Source organism: Rhinolophus ferrumequinum, assembly GCF_004115265.2.
Source record: "Rhinolophus ferrumequinum isolate MPI-CBG mRhiFer1 chromosome 15 unlocalized genomic scaffold, mRhiFer1_v1.p scaffold_54_arrow_ctg1_1, whole genome shotgun sequence".
Taxonomy (NCBI): domain Eukaryota; kingdom Metazoa; phylum Chordata; class Mammalia; order Chiroptera; family Rhinolophidae; genus Rhinolophus; species Rhinolophus ferrumequinum.
This window is the reverse complement of record NW_022680357.1, coordinates 11741838-11761559: the sequence shown is the minus strand read 5'-3', so window position 1 is coordinate 11761559 and position 19722 is coordinate 11741838. Positions and strand designations below refer to the sequence as shown.

Sequence of the window (19722 nt, the reverse complement as noted above, 5' to 3'; positions counted from 1 at the left end):
GGCCAGAAGACAAAGAGGCTGAGAACAGGAATGTCTGAGGGGTCCGCAGAGTGAGGGCCCTGGGAGTGCACCAGGCATGGGGTTCCCCTGTGGCCTCAGCAAGCAGCACTTTTCTTCCAGGGCATGGCCCTTAGCTCATCCTTTCACCCTGCGTGTGTGAATTGTGCCTTCTGCGGAGCAAGGTGCTGTGTTTGGTATTCTTCGTGAAACGGGGGGATCTGTACCCCCCCACACAGATGCTCTGGCTAGCTCCCCAGGGGTACAAGTTCAGGTGGGCTCTTACCTTAGGATTCGGAGCACCAGCAAAATCTCACTTGAAAAATGAGGACCGTAGTGTGTAGACAATAGCCAAAAAAATAAAAATAAAGGTTGGTTTTGAGACAATCTTGAGAAAAGAAACAAATATGGCAACCAGTTTCTTTCAACTTGGATAAAGAGTTGGTTGTTCCTGCAAAATCGGCACCAACCCTTAGAATGAACGAAACATGAATCACATGTCAGTTTGGTTTCCTTGGCTGAGATTGTCTTAAAATAATTGTCTGACAGTATCCTGCACTTCACACTTGGTGCTGGCAGCAGTGGAATCGAGGGTAATTTTTGTAAGAGAAAAAAGGATGTGCAGGTTCACCAGTTTTCCTAAGGGGCTCTTTCTGAACCGTCGATAAGGCGATTATTGCCCTTCTTGGGAATTAATGTGTGTTTACTCTGCTACAACCTTCTTCGTTAGTGCCTTCACCGTAATCTGTCACTTCCTTGGCTTTATGAAGGCCTCCGTCTTTAGTTATGATTTGTGATTTCACACAAAAGGGCCATCTGCCTGGTCGCACAGGTTTTGGTGTTTTGAGCAGGGGCTTGGTTTATAAGCAATCCATTCATTAATGTTTCCTTGTCATTAATAAGTTCCTTCTTCTCGTAAAGCTGAGGTCGTATCATAGGAGGAGCCTTTTAGAAGCATAAGATTATGTCCCACGTAGTATTATCTCCTATTATTCAAACCGTTGCCCAAACTACAGGTATTTTGTACGGCATAGACATACCGCGTTCATTGACCTCTGCATTATTGGACATTTAAGTCGTTTCCACTTTCTCCCTGTGATAAATACTACTGTCATGAACTTCTTTGTGCACAAACAGGCCCAAACCTTAAAATAGAGATGCTTCACATTTTAAAATTTACGAAACACACGCCTGAAATTGGTCTGGGTGAGGCCCAACGTGACGAGAGTCCTGGTGAGTGGAAGAGGTTCCACGTTCTCACTGGAAGAGGAGGGGGAGCTCTTGACACTGAATCAGGGGCCTCTGCTTATTGCTGCGTGCGCCTGCGCGCTTGTGCACACTTACTACGCGTGCCTTCTGCATTTGGAAATGGAGGGGAACAAAGATGGAAGCCTCGGTCCCACCCTCAAGAAGCTCAGAGTCTAGGGGAGCAGTCGGGGAAGGAACCCGAGAATTCCTGTCAATGTACAAGTCTGAGCCTGGGGACTTCATGACACTTTCTTTTTAATGTTGTTGACGTTCCTCTCTCCACAAATCGCGTTTGAAGTTGAGTCAGTACTTTGCCTGCTCCCTGTGGATGGGGCGCGGTGTCCCTTAAGCACGAGTGAATCACGTTGGACCTGTTGCCAGGGATGGCCACAGCATCAGGGACAGTTCATCCCTCCTTCCTTCCTTCCTTCCTTCCTTCTTCCTTCGGCATTTTTTCCATTCCTTCCTTTACTTTCCTAAATAACAACCTGTACTTCATGATTGTGTCTTCATGAAATCGTCCCATCCAGTGTTTGCGTTGGGGGCACCCACTCACTTAATTCCAGAAGTTGGAGTTGCCCACTCTGTGCCACACCCAGCGGTCATGGCAAAGACCAACTTTCAAGGGAAGGAAACCTTTTCTGGGTGATTGATCTGTCAGCACACGGAAGCACTGTGGTCAGTGCCCCTCCACCCCCCCCATTTCCTGCCTTCAGATCAGGATATGGAACAGCCATCTTCACCTTGTCAAGGTCACTGATCCTCCGGCCAGAGGTGCCCACCCCTTAGAAAGGTGAAGCCAAGTGCCTCTGGTCCAGCAGGACAAAGTCAAAGGGGACTTTGGCTGTAATGGGATAAAAATTACATAATTATAATTTTTTCTTTCTTAAAAACTGTGAAGGCAGATCTTATAAAATGTTAATATTTGCTGTCTGTGGGTGGTGGAAATATAAATGTTACATTACGTTTTGTACTCATCTGCATCTTCTAAGTTTCTCAAAAAATGGACAAGAATGATGAAAAGAATCCCTATAATGAAGTCTAGGTCAGGGGTTGGCAGACTGTGTCTGTGAAGGGCCAGACAGTAAACATTTTAGACTTTGTGGGACCCGGGCAATACTGGGGCGATTAATCAGTACTTGTATAAACCTAAATGTAGCCATTTATTCATGTAAGAAGCATTTGTAGCTCACATTCCTTATAAGCAGACAGACAGTGGGCTGTGGTTTGCTGACCCCTGGTGTGGGGACCTCAGATCAGTCACTGTTGCCACTTACAGAGCCATCAGTTTTCAAAACTGTATGCCATTTAGCACTTTCCACACTGAATGTCTTCTTTTAGCCACAAGTGAAAGGCTCACATCTGAGGGAGGAAAAGGTTTTCTTTCTTTGTTTCTGGTTGACCGTGTTTTGGGTGTTTTAATAACTCACACTCTGCCTGATGGTTGTTTCTCACTTCTGAGTGGCCTCTGAGTTGTCATGTGGACGTGGCCTAAGGATACTGAGCCGCCTTCTTCTCCCTCCTCTGTGCCGGGCACTGCCTTGGATCCCAGCCCCGGTTCCGTTGGACGCAGGATGCTTCGGAAAGCAGTTTCCCAAGCAGTAGAAAGGATGTCAAGAAGGTCATTGACAAAACAACATTCCCATGGAACCTGCATCCCACACTGAAGGAAACGTCCTGGGACCTCTTGTTTTGTAAGCGCTTCCAAAGGCTGGCTTATAGAGTGTTCAGAAACGGATTACTGGTCACCCGGAAAGGAGAGTTACTGTTCTAAAATGTATAGGCTAGTGTTATTTCCTTTTGGCTGTCGTCCAGCTCACCCGGCGCACAGAATTAAGAAGTTTATCATCTCATGTAAATAGAAATCTGGGAGAGATTCAGACTGTCGAGCAAACTCAGGGACCAGGATCTCTCTGTGATTCTGCTCCCCCCACCCCATGTGGCCCTTCTCTTGGGTTGGATCTTCTCCGGCAGCTGCCACAGCTCACGCTCAGATTTGACAGTCCCCAGAGGCAGCAAAGGGGGCTTTTTAAAAGAAGCAGAAACTTTCCCAAGACCCCCATTCCCCAGTAGGTATTCTCCCACAGCTCCCTACCCAGACCTGGGCTACACAGGTCCTTTCCCAACCCTTGAAGGGGCCACAGGAAGAGAATTGCCATAGCTGCCTCCATCCGGGTTCTGGGGATGAAGCCCCTGACCTCCCAGAGCAGGACATTTCCCAGAACAAAACCAGGATTCTTTTAGCAAAGAGAACAGGGGCGTGGACACTGGGAGGCAACCAGCACTGTCTCCCCTGGAAAGGAGGAAAGGACCCCGTATCACACCTTATTCCAAAACAGCTCCGGAAAGCACTGTGTCCCAGCGTGCAACAGGGGGTTTCCACACAGCGTCTTGGAGACAGCGTCACACCAACTGCACGAGGGATCTGCTGCCACTCTTAAAACCATGGAGGTAAAGGGGCTCATCGTGCGGCCTTAAGTAACGGACAGGATTCAGAACCAGTGCTCATTCCACTCTGTCTGACTCCCACCCCTCAGGAGGCCTGGTTTCCTCACGAAAGGATAACACCTCAGGAGCATGGTGGTTCTTCTGTAGTATCAGAGAATCCTGGGGCTCTCCTTTTCTTTAGGTAACATTGGCAAAGAGGGGCAATTTCTGTTTGTCCTCCAGGATACCACCTAAAACATAGCTTCTGTGTTGCCATAAGGTTCATATATTCATCCATCCATCCAACCATCCAACCATCCAACCAACAGTCATTTTCAGAGCAGCAGCTCTATTCTGTTCATTCTGGAGATAGATATTCGGTTAAATAGACTTGGTCTCTGCTCTCCCAGACCAGCAGGGGACACCAAGGTGGAAACAAGAAATCGCAGGTCAAAAGTAGAGGAATGTTCATTGAGCAAGAGGAGGGAGAATCACCATGAACAGGAACGTTTTCCCCAAGGAGAGGAGCAACTAGGGTCTTGAAGGATGAATAAGAGTTCATCAGGCAGATGTGGGCAGGAGGAGGGCATTCAAGACACAGGCAGAGCATGGGAGCCCCAGGACAGCCCAGCGTGTCCTGGAGCCGGCGCTGAAGCTGCTCGGTGACAGGAATAGGGTGCAGGTGTTTGGTGACACGGAGCAGGGGCCAAGTGGGAACTTCAGGTGCTCGGGAAGCGTGGGGAAGTTTCCAGGACAAGTGGCACAATCGGTTTTGCATTTCAGAGAGAGAGCCTTGCTCAGTCTGTCCAGGATGCATTTTTCTCTTTCTTCCTTCCCTGGTTTTTGTTCAGGGCCCCAGTGTGACAAGCTGAAAACACTTCTCTCCAGACCCTGTTGCAGCTACTTGTGGCCGTGTGTCCCAGTACTGGAATTTAGTAAGTGGGGCTTCCCTTTTCTTCCCGCTTGGAACTTGGACACAGTGTTACCTCCCCATGTTACTTGGAAGCCCTGAGGACAAAGCCACACACTGAGGGTGGCAGAGCAGACAGACAGAAGGAGCCTGGATCCTTAGCGAAATTCTTAAGCTGCTACACCCACTCTGACTGCCCACCTCCTTTCTTTCTGTGAGATGGAGCAGCCGTCATAGATCAACACAAGCACACCCTTAACTGGTTTAAGCCACTGAGAGCTGAATGTCCTGACACATCTGGAGGCAGAAAGGAAGGCAGATGGGAAGGCAGGAGGATGAGGAGACCCGCAGCCACAAAGACCAAAGGCTGCCCAGAGGATGGAGAGCAGAGAGGGCTACGAGCGGGTCCAGGTGGAAAAACCAACAGGATGCACATCCGAGGAGGAGAGGGAGTCTGGGGTGACTCCTGCATTACCAGGTGACTGTGCTGGCCCAGGGAGCCCCCAAAGGAGGTGCAGACATTGGGGCGAAAGCACTGAGTGAGTGTGTGCGGTGCCTGCAGGGGCGTCAGTGAGGTCCTTGAAGCAGTCCCGGAACTAAGTCGGGGCTGGGGACGGATTCGGAATCATGGGCAGGTGGCGTGGCGCAGGTCACAGCAGCGGCTGTGTCATCCAGCGAGCATGGGGACAGACAGCGCCCGGGAAAGGCCACCTGCTAAATGGCCGTGGAAAAGCACTCCGATTTGGCGAAAGCCGTGATCTTGGAGGAATCTCTGCCTGGTTGGAACCTTTCTCTCCCCAGACACTACAACGAAACTGACTTTCCCGTGCTCCTCACATTTCGCTGGCTGCAGCACCGCCCTCTAGGACCTGCTGGCTCGAGTCTGACCGAGAGCACTTGTTCCCGAGCCAATTTCATCTTCATCGCTCTGCAAAACAAAACCCTCCCTCCCGTGACTTGCCGCCACGTCTGACTACCTCCCTCGAATATTTTTGGATGGATTTCCAATCTGATACACGAACAAGCCGTCAGTCAAAACAATCTTTTTAATGAGCCTCTTGTCCTGACAGCTGTGTTTAAGACAGGACCTGAAAACGGCTAATGGAAATCTAGAAAATTGTCCGTTCTGGATGGGAACCTTAATGTGTGCCCCACGTTCCCTCTCACATGCAAGCCTGCCATCTTCTTTTAAAAATAAAGAGATTATGAATAGCGGGGTGGGGGGGAGATGTAATTTGTGCAAATGAATAAAAGACCTTCTGATCAGATACTTGGAGAAGGATGAGAGGAAGGTATAATTATTGAAAGCCGCCTGAGTACGTCACACGCAGCTTCCTGCTGCGTGACCTCGGGCACGGCTCTCACTTGATCTCCTCAGCGACCCTAGGGGTGGGTGGTATCATTCCTGCCTTCCAGATGGGGACACTGAGGCTCCGAGCGGTGGATGGACGTGCCACACTCACACAGCTCGGCAGTCACCTGACCTCTACCCCAAGCTGTCACCACTTTTCTGGCAGCCAAATATTAACATGATAAAATACAGCCCTTCTCTGACACACACACACAGGTTTTGAATTGCCAAGTCGTCAGGAAGGGGAAAAATTAAACATTGAGCACAGCCTCCCATGTAGGAGAGAATAAGGGGAGTGAGTCCGACGGTGCAGGAGCATAATGAGTCCTGAGTCCTGGTGGGGAAGTGTGATGCCGCACTGAAGTCACCGTCCCTGGGCTCTGGCGGGGGCTCGGGGGGAGGCGAGGGCCGCCAGGCCCTCCGGCCCCGGAGGGGAATTGTTTCCCGGCAACACTGCCTTGTACCCAGGATCCTGTGGGCTCCCGTGCTCCAAAGTGGGGACGGCTGCTGTCCTTTATAATTAGGGGGTGCAGTGGTGGAAGGGGAAACGTGCCGTAAGCAGGGCCTGGGCCCCTCTCGGCTGCCTTCCGGTGTTGGCGTGGTGACCAGTGAATCTCTCCCATCCGCTTGTCTTTGGGACTTTTGTGTTGGAACCGCTTCCGTCCTGATGAAGCTGAAAATGCACAGCCTGTGGGGTTCTCTGATCTACTTCTCTGCTGTCACGAATGGCGGTTTCATCTCCCTCTCTCCCCTTCTGTAGTTTCCATTAAGAGGAGCCTTGAAAGGGAAGAATATAATTTCTGTTGATTATTATTTAGGTGAAGCAAGAAAAATGTAATTTACATGTGTTATTTTTGGGGTTTCTTTTTTGTTTTTAAGGGAGGAAATTGGGGTGTTTTTTGTGTGTTTTTTTTAGGAAAAAGAAAAATCTCCTCTGCTTATGGAGTATGAGCTCGCTTTGGGTGAAGGTCATTTCAACAGCTGGGCTGTTACTTCCTACCCAAGCGGATGGTAAAAAATAAATAAACGAAAGACAGGGAAAGGATTTCAAGAGGTGGCTGTGAATCCTTAAGACAAGCCAGGTGTTTCACAGCAGGTAGACCAGACATCTGAACAAATGCCTGAGGTGACCAGATGTTTGCGTGGCCACAGGAGAGGCATGAACCCAGCAGTAGCACAGCCCAGGACCACCTGGTCCCGTGGTAATGAAGTCGTCACCAGCCGTCTGCACCGCTCACACCCTTCAGAAGGTAGGGGTTTGGCTCCTATAGGGGATAATGCCCCCTCACCCCAGTCAGCTCACGCAGAGGCAGGGCTGCTTGGCTTGGGTGCTTGACTTGAGTCTCTTCTTGTGCTAATGACCCTCAGCAAATGGGCAGATGGCTGCTGCCCTGAGACCCTGCCATCCATCTGGGCATGGACTCCTTCCTCCCAGGAGGTGGCCCTGCTCCAGGTCCCAGGGCTCTCAGAAGCTGCGCTCACTGAGCCAGTGTCCCATCCGCCTGAGCAGTCCCTGGAGGGCTGGAAGGCTCTGAACCCATCTGACCCCCCAGTTTAAAATATAGAATGACCGTCTGACAGCCTCGATGTTACATACCGAAATACAGTTTTCAGGATTTTATAGGATAGCTCTGAGGTAGAGCTGTAGGTCCTGAGTGGGACAATGAAAAGATAGTGTTGAGAGAATAAAAGCAAGTTGCAAATCCATAGACAGCATATGTCATTGGTGTGAAATTATATGTATTTGTATATATGAGTATTTCTATAGGCCTATATCTAATACTTGTATTATTAGTAGACATTTACATTATCTGGACGATACACACTGAACTCCTGAAATGGGAAGAGATTCTAAGAGATTTCCCTCGCCGCCTTTTTATTTTATGTTTTGCATTTTTACATTTATCTTATTTTTTTAGCAAGCATGCATTGGTTTTTTTTAACGTTTTATGCAGACATATTTTTAAGCTTACAGAAAACTACAAGTAAAAAAGAACATATATACACACACCCTTTACCCAGGTTTGTCTGACATTTTACCTAGATTGCTGTAATTTTTATTATTTGTGAGAGATACAGCAAATACATATATTTTTTTCTGATCTGAGGGTCAGTGTTTGCATCGGTGTGTGTTTGCTTATTTTCCCTTTTATTCTTACACAAAAGGAAGGCTGCCGTACATGCTTTTTTGCACTGGCTTCACATCATTTTTCTTGGCGCTCTTTCCATATCAGTGCATGTAGATCTTCCTGGTTCTTTACAGCTGCAGTATTTGGACCATAGTTAATTCAACTGCATTACTTGTGAGGGCAGAAAACAACAAAGAAAAATAATGGAAAGAAAATGTAAAAGCCACTGAAAAGAGTAAGCTGACGCTCTAATAGACAGCCTTTGTTCTTTTTAAAGTAGGTGGGATGGTGGGAGAAGTCGGGCCCCAGGGCGCCCTCAAGCTGCTCCTGCCACCGCAGACGAGTGACAGGCCGCAGGAGGCCCAGTTGACCCGCCTAGGTCAGATCGGGGTCCCTGGGTACATAGCCCCAAGACCCGGTTTGGAGGACATGTGAGGGGGGCTCCCGGAAGCAGGAATATGAGGATGTAGGACCGCCCCCCGCCCCCCAAAGGACAAAACCAAGCACAGGAGATATTCTCAGCTGGAGCCAGACTCCCAGCCAGGACTCCGGGGCACAAATCCTAACACAGAGGTGGACCCGCCTTGAGGCAGGGGCCAGCTCCCCCACCCCCAGGTACAACAATCCATTTTAGGAATACTGAAGAATTTAAAATAATGCGTATAAGGAGGCGTGTTCACAGTGCCTGGCCCGTAATGGAGCTTCAACAAATGATAGCTATGACTATTATAGTCATTATTCCCCCCCTTTTTTTTTTGTAACAGCTTTTTTGACACGCCATACCATTAACGTACCATTCAATTCACTTATTTAAAGTGTACAGTTCAGTGGTTTTTATATTCACAGAGTTGTGCATCCATCACCACAGTCAATTTTAGAACATTTTAATGACTGGATAAAGAAACACTGTCTCTTTAGCAGTGTCTCCCCCATTTCCTCCGAAATCCCCTCCCTCTCTCCCTGCCCTAGAAATCTTCCTGTCTCTGTAGAGATGCCTATTCTGGGTATTTCATCTAAACGGAATCATATGGTACGTGGTCCGGGGGGCTGACCTTTTGCTCCCCACCTCCCCCCGCCCCCCGTCATCCGGTCGTTGGCTATGACCCCCACCAAGGGGAAGGAACCGCCTGGTCAGGTCTCAGGAGAACAGGCAGCTGTGACCTGTTAGCAGCCAACCCTCCCCCAAGCTGGAGAATGGACACACAGCCTGTGAAGGGCACTGGCGGGACGCTGACAACGTCCACCCGAGTAAGTCATGTCAGAGGGCTTTGATGAGAGCAGGATGGCAGGGATTATCCAGCATGATGGAAGAACAGGGAGGGCGGCCATGACTCAGAACTTCTGGGTAAACAGAAGGCTGTTGGACTCGCACGTTGTCCTGGGCGATCTCCCTTTTAATCTTTGAAGGCTCTCCCTTGTCGATCACCGAGGAACGAAGTCTCAGTGACCAGACTCTCACGCCAGTCCTGCCACTTCCAGGCTGAGGTCAAAAACTACTAACTGTCACTGCATCTCAGTTTTCTCATCTGCAAAAGTGGGATAATAGCCTGCCTTCTCCATAGGGAAATTGTGGGGGTTCAGTGACTTGCAGACACGTAAAGTGCTGAGAACAATGTCTGGCAGATAGTGAGCACTCCATAAAGGTTCGTTACTGTCGTCACCATGGTCGTGACCCGACTTCAAATGCCAGGTCTGACATGCGAGCAGAGAACTGGACGCAGCTGGGGGTGTGTTTAGGGCGAAGCCACCTGCTCCAGGAGGCCCTCTCACTGGGCCTGCAGTGTTGTGATCCTCGGCACTTTGTGCCTCTGAGTCGTCGCGATCCAGGGACACATCCTAGCTGTGTGACCCCAGGCAAGTTACTTAATTTCTCTGTGCCTCATTCCCTCACCTGTAACAGGTGGGTAATGTCTTCCTCATGGGCTTAACTAAGATGATACGTATGCAGTATGCTCAGCGCAGAGTGGTGTTCAATGAATAAAACACCACTAAACCACGTTTTTCTCATTGTCCGCATTTTAAATTGTGAATCGCTCTTTACTCCCCAGCTGCAAGGCAGGCCTTAAGCTCCTGGTTGCTAGGAATGGTAGATCTGGGTACCCCCCGACGCTCCCACAGCACCCTGCACCAGAGGGAGCTCGGTGCAAATGTCTGTTGCCTCAAATTGGCTGAAGCAGCAGCCTCCTGCCTCGCCCAGAGAACGTGGAGCTGGCCTTTTCCTCTCCCCACGTTCCCTGGCAGTCTGGGGCCCCTGCGCCTCGGCATTTGAAAAGATACGTGCTGGTGACATTCAGAGAGTGATTGTGCTGGAATCTAGGATTCCCAAATTGGCAACTCAAAACCCTAACTTAATAGTGAAGAACCTCCGGCTGCACGAATCAGGGGGCCTGGACCCCTTTCAGACTATCAGCCGCACCTCCCAGCCCTGCTCGGGAAAACCGTCCCCCGACTTTGTCTCTGCCACCCAGGCCTCTGACTGCTGAGGGAGGATTGTTTACACCAGCTTTCTGTACGTTCACACCCAGACTATTTTTACTTACTTTTCTTTCTTTTTATGAGTCACAATTTCTTCCTTGCTCCTGAGACAGTAAATCGGGTGTGACTTATGATTTATGACAGTTCACTGTTAGAGCTGACATTGCAAAGGTGCGTGGTGTTTGCATATACTCTGGCAGGATGAAAGCAGAAGCTGCCCAATTGGGACTTGTTTACACTTCCCGCGCCTAAAGTCAGGCCGTGAGGGAGTCCGTTTTTAATATCAAAATTGTATTGGGGTGGGCCCCGGTATCCTGACTGACGTGAGGCACGTTTCTGATATTAGAATATTAAGTTATACAGAGGTTGCATCCCAGTCCTCTGATTGACTTGAAGTGAATTTGAATGGAGACAGCTTAAAAACAGCTTTTATCGCATCTTCATAGCTTGATACCGTAGAGAAATAAATATGAAGCTAATGCCACAGAAGTCATGCTGTGTTGATGCAGGAGCTACCTTTGCTGGGAATTCTTCTTCCGGCGGTAATTTAAGAAGATGCTTGTCATTTCCGTGCAGCAGCTCATAATTCAGAAACAATCCATACGTGATACTCAACAAAGGAGCGATGGAGGCACGTTGGCCCGATGACTGATGAACAGCCCGAATGGAAATGCTGCACGACCCTTGAAAACACGGCTAAAATCAATCCCCCGTCAGGGAAACCACGATGTATTAATACATTCCTTGTCTCCACTGAGTCGTGAATCAATGCTTCCCTATGAAAAGCTAATAGAAAGCCGGGATGGGTAAAACTCCGTGCAAGTCCCCGTGGCCTGTCAGTGTGCAAGGGGCAGGACTGTGACTCGGATGCGGCAGAGCCAGCACGTCGCGCGTGTCCCACTCCCGCAGTGCGCTGATGGCCCAGCCCTGGAGGGCGTCTCCAGGGGATGATGGGCCTACTGTTTGCGGGGTGCTTGTTTCCAGCATCCAGGCTCTCCTCCAAACCACTCTGCCACCCCCGAGGCAGGCGTTTCATTATTCATCTTACAAATGAGGAAGTCAAGACTCACAAGTTTCAGGTACCTACCAAAGGAGAGGTCCCAAAGGACAGAACCTGAGTTGAGAGCTTGGCCTCTGACATCCGACCACCCACATTCTGATCCTGGCCGCCCTGTGTTCTAACTGTAACTGCCTCAGTGTCTTACTTTCTCCAGGCTTCAGTCTTCTCATCTGTAAAATGCAGATGACTCTGCCCATTGGGCAGATTCAGCAGATGATGGAAGAAAAGTCCTTAGTGTCCTGTGCCATCCTCGCCCCACTCACTCTGCCTCAGTATTTGCCCTTCCTTGGGGCATGACAAGGACAGCATAATCCCACACTTGCCAGGAGGAAGGAAATAGACTCAGAAACTCCCACTACCAGATACTCCCCACGTTTCTGGTTCTGCTTCCCACCGAAGAGGAGGGTCCCACAGTTCATCCCTGTGTCTCATCCCGAGTCTCATCCCTGTGTCTCGGTTTTCACCAGGCCAACCAGAAACAGCCTAGAAGGTTGACCTCTGCCCCAGAACCCAAGGGAGTTCTTCACGCGCTCCTGCGTCTGAGACAGCATTAGCCTCCTGCCTGACCATCCCTTTGCAAACTTGGTCCTTGCGTGGTTTCTCATGCAGGACTCCAAACTGTCAAATTCCACATCATAATCGGGGTGAGAAGGGTGAGCTCTTTCTCCAGAGGGGAAGGTCCTTGACACATGGTTCTGCTCTCTGACAGCCTCTTTCGTCTCTGTTTCTAGTCCTCTCCAGGCATCTGTGCTCCTGTAAGAACCCGCATTTGGTCACATTTTCTGTGATTTGTGACATTAACAGTAAATGGTGAGCCCTAGGGCCTGGGATGGGAAGACGGATGGGACTGTCCACTGCAGAGCGGCCCCGCTGTGCGGTCCACCCACATCTGCTCCGAAAGTCCCACCGCTCGCTTGAACAGTCCCCGTTAACACTCGCGTCGCCGCGAATGCCAATTAATATGGCGTGAAATTTAAACACAAATGAGTTTTTACAGCTAATTACTGCTAATGCGAACCACTTTCAAAATTGCCGAACATTCCTTCCAGAATAGTACAGTCTGCAGCTATGCATTAAGCATAAAGAGCCCAATTTCATAAACATAATTTAGCATACAGCGAAATAATAATGCTAAGTGCCTTCCGACTGGCCATTAGGGGCTCCCCGAGGCGGGACTAATAGCAGAGGCTCCCGTTGGAGCCTCCGACGGCCATAAGGCTTCGAAACCCCAGGAGGGCCGCCGAGGAAGCTGTCATTTCCACAGGCCTCCAGTCTGAGCGGGGACCCAGTGGGCACCATCCAGTGGTTCCAGCTGCAGCTGTTGAAGCGCACAGCTCAGGCCCTGGGAGGGTGGCACCTCCGTCTCGTCTGTCGTCCTCTCCCCGGTCCCTGACACACCACCTCTTGGCCGTTCATAGCACCTTGATGTTCTGTTCATGATCACCTGACCAATGCCTGCTCATTACAGACGTTACAGTAGTGAAGTGGACAGTGATGCTGCCCCCCCCCGTTAATCGTACCCACCATCCTCATCGTGAAATCACAAGTAGGAGGAGTTGAGTGTGGGGATCGCCCCAATTTTCTGGGGGGTACAGACACGTGCGCACACACCCTCTTATACATACGTTACCTTCATTGTACAAAAACGGGTCGCACAGCACTTGAACATCTTGTTTATACTTAACATAGTGGGTGCCTTTCACTGTCAGTACGAGTAAATCTCCCTCTTTTAAAAAGCACATCCGATTAGTACAGTTTATTCAGCCTCCCGTAAATGCACCTGACGGACCGCCTCAGTGACCCTGCGCTGTGTGTCTCTGCCCACAGACAGAGCCCACCCACACCTGTGGCCTCTTCGCTGGGGATTTCTGAAGGATAAAGTTCTATGAAAACAGGGCTGCTGGCTCAAGGGCACCATGAAATGTGAGCTGATAGCACCTCTTTACCCTCTGAAATGAGTCAGTTGTGTGTGTTTGCATCCTAATGACATAGAAATAGCTGTTCCTCCCCACCCGTGGCTGTAGGGGAAGCTGGGTCACCTTGCTCTCCATCCCTAACTGTGGACGTCAGCTGGCAGCTTGGAGAAGTACTGGTCAGCATTTAGAAACTGTGTCTCTGTTGGGATTTGTGGTGTTTTTCGCATGCTGAGGTTATGGATTTGGGGAAGACCACACAGGTAAAGCGCCCTTTTCCTCCCAGTCATTTCAAGGGCACATGCTGTCACCAGGACTTACCCTCACTGTTGACGTTGTTCAGTTTCTTCTGTGAAGTGACTCTTGGAAGGAAGTGGCTGCACATGGCCCGCACCTCCCGGGGGGGTGGTGTCCCACCTCCTCCAGGGCCGAAGAGGATCTCCATAAATTATTGTTACTCTTGTGTAGCGAGGTTTGTGTCTTTTTCCCACATGTATCTATTTAGTCATTTATATTAGTTGCACTCATGGATTAGTATACTTTGGGTTATAATGTAATATTAGGGGTTTCTTGTTTGTTTTGTTTTTTTCTGACCGTTAAGTTTGGCCAGTGGGAGCTCTTTCTGTTGGCTGCCGTGTCCCTTAGACATGCTTCACCATGGTGAGTCTTTGTGCACTTGCTTCCTTTCTGGCTCTGAAAGATCCTCCGGCTCATCTTGTATTATTCCTGCCCCAGCCTTACAGTCAGCCATCTCTCCAAGAATCCATAGTTCGTCTTGCTGGAGACGCCAAGATCTGGAGGCTAGGTGTACTCGATGCCAGTATGCAACCTTGCTTCTCAGACACTCGCAGCCGACAGAGCAAGGACGTGTGTCTGAATACTACCCTGCACGTATGCACATCTATACGGGGTGTAACTGTTTGCTTCCATAGAATGCTAAACATGAGCTCATACTGAGGTGTCCAGCTCTCATCCATTACCACGTGGATCATTCCAGTCTCCGCCCCTTCCCCTACCTTTTTTTTGCCTTTTTTTAATTGGACTATATAATTCACCCACCATAAAATTCACCCTTTTAAAGTATAAAATTCGGTGGCTTTAATATATTCCCAAGGTTGTGCGACCATCACCACTATGTAACTTCAGACCGTTTTTACCATTCCGTGAGGAAATCCTGTACCCATCAGCGGTCACTCCCCGTCCCCTTCCCCTCTTCCTGCAGCCCCTGATCCCCTCTTCCTGCAGCCCCTGATCCCCTCTTCCTGCAGCCCCTGATCCCCTCTTCCTGCAGCCCCTGATCCCCTCTTCCTGCAGCCCCTGATCCCCTCTTCCTGCAGCCCCTGATCCCCTCTTCCTGCAGCCCCTGACAAACAATAGTCTTTCTTTCTCTATGAATTTGCCTATTCTGGATACTTTGTATAAATGGGATCATACAGTGTATGGCCTTTTGTATCTGATTCTTTCCCTCAGCATCCTGTTTTTGAGGTCAGTACATGTTGTAACATGTATCAGTACTTTGTTCCTTTTTATGGGTGAATAACATTCCATGGTAGGGATGTACCACCTTTTATTTATCCCTTCATCAGTCACGGACATTTAGGTTGTTGATGGTTTTCAGGCTCTTGTGAAGGATGCTGTTAGGACATTCCTGTCCAGTTTTTGCACTGATGTCATGTTTTCCTTTCTCTTAACTGTATACCTAGGAGGGAAATTGCTGGGTCACGTGGTAACTATATGTGTAACATTTTTGAGGAACTGCCCAAGTGTTTTTCCAAAACGGCTGCCACATTTCATATTTCCACCAGCACTGTATGAGGGTTCCAATTTCTTCAAATCCCTATGAACACTTGTTATTTTCCATCTTTTGGGTTATAGCCATTCTAGTTGGTGTGAAGTGTTACCTCATTTTGGTGTTTTGTTTGCATTTCCCTGATGATTGAAGATGTTGAACATGTTTTCAGGTGCTTGTGGGCCACTTGTATACCTTCTTTAGAGAAATGTTTATTCAACTCCTTTGTCCATTTATTAACTTGGTTATTGTCTTTTTATTGTGGAATTGTAAGAATTTTTTATATTTTCTGGATATTATACCCTTGTCAGATACATGATTTGCAGATATTTTCTCCAATTCCATGGGTTATCTTTTCATTTTCTTATTTGAGTTTTAGTTTCACTTTAACATTAAAAAATGGAGTTTTTCAAAGAAAATAAGTAGGTAATTAAATTTACCAAAGTATTTTATCAGTGTTGGCTCATCATTTTTTTTTTAATTTATCCCTTCCTTTACTAAAACATCTCTCCTAATAATTCTTTTAGTGAAGGTTTGGAAGTGGTAACCTTTTAGTTTGATATGTCCAAACATGTATTTCTTTTGTATAAATATGTATAAAATATGAGGTTCATAGTTACTTGCACTCAGCATTTTGAAGGGATCGCTCCTTGATTCTGGTATTGTTGAGATGCCTGCTATCTAATTGTCGTTTCTTTGTAATACTATTACCATGATATCTTTTTTAAGGCTTTTCTCTTTGATGCTCCACAATTTTACCGTGATATATGTTGTTTTAAATTGACATTTATCCTACTTAGTACTTTTTATCTGAAGATCCATATATTCCTCCATTCTGGCAAATTGCCAGCTGTTATTTTTTTGAATTACTCTTGCTATTATTTCATCTTTTCTCCTATTCTAGCTCCCCTTAAGCATCCATTGGAACCTCTTAATGTGTCCTTTGGGTTCTTTGAACTGCTTGTGTCTGGGTCTCTGTGGTGCCTTCTGGTTCAATTCCTCAGCTCTACCTTTTAGTTCATGAATTTCCTCCTTCATTAGTGTCCAGTCTAGATTTTATGCCATTTATTGAGAGTTGTTTTTGTTTTAAATTTAATGGTTATATCTTTTATGTCCTTCATTTCTAAATTTTCCTTACCAGCTATTCTCATTCAATTCATGCCTGTTTTGCTTCATAACATGTTGCTCTTTTGATGGATATTAGTCCTTATTTAAGGACTTTCTGACATCCTAAACACATTTATTTAAAATATTTTCCAGTCTTATATGGCTGATATCATCTGGAGTTAATTCATGTTCCTGATTGAAGAGTTTGTGGACTATCTTACTTGGCATGAGATTTCTTCCTGGGTGGTGGATTTTTTTATTTCAGGTTCAATTGAGTAAGCGGTATTTTTTGTTTCGTTTTTCTCTTACTTTCTCTCTTGACTAACTTCTCCCTGTCTAGTGGTTTTGGTTACTTCCCCCGAGCCACCATCTGGGACCAGGCCTTATAATGGTGCTTTTGCGCCCTTGCCGCACAGTAATATTGGGAAAACGTGTTTCAGTTCCTCGACTTGAACCTGTGTCTTCCTCCCTAGGCTGATCCATAGGCTGCTTGCTATAAGCCCTGCCCACTGGTGTGCTGGAGATACCTCTGACCTGCTCTCAAAAACCAATTCTTAAGTTTTCAGTAATTTCATAAGTTGGTTGTTAAACAGCCATTATTAAAAATTAAATTATACAAACTCATCGTTAAATATATTAAAAAGCAAAAAGAACACACACTCAAAACTTGCCATTTTCTACTGACCTTGCTGCATAGGACTGTTATCCATGCTCTCAAGGCTGTGTTCAGTGCTCGGATCTGTACGGTGGAAACACTATGTCATGGACTGCTACGGGCGTCTCTTCCCACTTCAGTGACATCACGTTGATGATTTGAAATCGGCTGTGATAAGAGTGTTTACACCATGGAAATTGGGAGCGTTACTGATCAGGTCTTCTTCCCCTTCTGCAGTGCTCGTTACACCAGCACACCGCGGCCTTGGCCCTACGCTGTGGGCAGCAGTTTTCTTCCATCTCCTTCAAAAACAGAGGCGTTCACGCCCCCACTATTTCAAATGGGGGCCAAGCTTGATTTCCTCATCTCAGAAAGTGCTTTCAGTCTCAATTATCTTCTAATAAGAGCTGAACTCCCAGCAGCAGTGTAACCCCACTCATTGCTCTGCCTTCCTGCTTTGTTTCTGGTCCATGGTGCTATTTATTTTGGTCTTGAGACCACCTCTGTACTTCGGTTTTCTTTTTTATGTTTTATCCATCACTGCTTTAAGTTTGGAGTTGAGGTACATTAAATATTGAACATGCTATGCTATCTTGACTAGAACTGCATAAACATTATTTTTCATAGATGTGTAACTTCCATCACAAGGCTGCTTATATAGGCCTTGAAATATTTCCTTCAGCCTTCTTCATCTCTCCCCAAGCCATGCACCTTGTCTTCCTCCTGTGCTCTTGTTCCCTAGCACTTCCCTGTACTAGTTATGACAAACGTGATGATGACATATTGTGCATATGAGTTAGAGTCTGGATGCCATATATGCTGCCTTCTTATTTATTACACACTGGGTAACACATTTATTACACACATGCGTTTAACATAATCATATACTGTTGCTCACAGGGAAAAAACATTGGCGCCCCCAGGTCACCTAAATGGAAATCCTCGGCCCCCTAATGTGTGTTTCCATTCCCTGCAGGTATCAGAGCTGTATTCTCAGGCCACTACCACAGGAATGCAGGGGGCACCTACAAGAAGCTTGACATGGTGGTGTCGTCCGCCCTCGGGTGCCAGATGGGCAAAGACACCCATGGGCTCCGAGTCGTGGTGGTCACCGCTGAGAAAATCATCCATCGCTACTACAGTTTAGATGAGCTCAGTGAGAGGGGAATAGAAGATGACCTGATGGATTTGATGAAGAAAAAATGATTGCCTTCATTTTTGATGCATTCACTTTTCCTTCCACTTTCTTTTTTCATTTTTTATGTTTTATTTTGCCAGAAACAGCAGCTGCACACAACCACTTATTGAATATGAAAGTATACCAGGCAGATTTGTGACATTTCTGTCCTTTTGCAGAAATCAGAGAGCTGGGTCCTATCCTAAATTACATTTGAAATAAAACTGCCCTCCCTTTAAAAAAGAGAAGGGGATGGGGGTTGGAGCCTGGCAATAAAAGAATAAATGATATTGGCATAGCGCCGCACGGGTGTTTGAATAAATCCTCCTGATGATGTTTCTCAACTTGCTAAAGTTCTCTGCTTCCGAATTCGATGGTTTTCTGGTAGCGTATGGCGAAATGTCTACCTGTGGACCTCAGTCCCAACTTGACATCCAACTGCGACCTTTGATAATTCCTTGAACAAAGTGCCAGTGATCGTGTTAAATTGTGGTCGTGCCTCCCGTGCTCGGCAAAACAAAGGTCATCTCCTTTCCCTCGTAACACAACAAACAGTGTGTCCCATGCAGACTCGTTTTAACAAGGAGCTGAGTAGCCAACATTCGCTGTTAAATTTTGAGATTTCTCCGATTGTTGTTGATGTGGTCGATACAAGTCAAAGCTTGAGTTGGCCTTTCTGGTGACTAGAAAAGTCACCTCTGCACACAGATCAGCCATGTGTAAAAATCTCATCCAGGAGACCAAAACCAGAGCCCTAAGTGCAGTGTGTTCTGAGTTCATTCACATTCGATGCTGCAGTCACTCTGCAGGTTGCTGTCCTCGTGTGATCGGTATGACGCTCCATTCCTGCGACTCTTCACTGTATCGACTTGGACGGAAAAAGTAGGATTTGATGCAGACAGAGTTCTCCAAAGAAACAAAGCAGAAATTCTGGTGGGGCACAAACCGCTTTTAGCCACGTTATCTAAGTTGGCGCTGACTTTGATTAAATGCCCCAGTGCAGTGGAGTGTGGATGGTTCAAATCAGCATTATTTTCAAGCAACCCGCTTCGCTGCATCTTCTCTGCAGCTCCCGACCACAGTGTTATTTCACCCACATAGTCTTTCTCAGCAGTTGTCCTAGTGGACAAGGAACCTAGATCCTGCCGGTCCTGCCAGGGCATCTCACGGCGTTACACAGTAGCATCCAGACATCTGAAAATGCCCCTAACAACCGACTGGTTACAAATGAACCGCAAAATCCATTAAATTAAAAGATTTTAGTCAATGTAGCAAAGCCATGAGAAATTACATAGGAAGATAATTGGATATGTAAATTTGTAAGGAACAAAAGACAAGTTAATTACACCACCACAGATCCGTGACACACGGTAGGTCATTGATACATGGCACAAGAAAATTAAAAATTTTTTAAATCAGAAGGCTCTTGTTTTAGTGTTCTACTGCATTCTTGCTTTGTATTCGTTTTTCTTGACAACAGGTGT

General features: G+C 47.4%; 1 protein-coding gene across 2 annotated transcripts in view; it reads left to right on the top strand.

Annotated features, from left to right (window-relative positions):
* The window catches only part of CPPED1 (calcineurin like phosphoesterase domain containing 1), a 77527-nt gene extending 58950 nt beyond the window's left edge, over nt 1-18577 (top strand). For both annotated transcript variants that reach the window (XM_033101913.1, XM_033101914.1), the window contains exon 4: nt 18038-18577. In XM_033101913.1, coding sequence (XP_032957804.1) covers nt 18038-18267 — 230 coding nt within the window. In that variant the 3' untranslated portion in view covers nt 18268-18577. The remainder of the gene's footprint in view (nt 1-18037) is intronic.
* The last annotated feature ends 1145 nt before the right edge of the window (nt 18578-19722 follow it).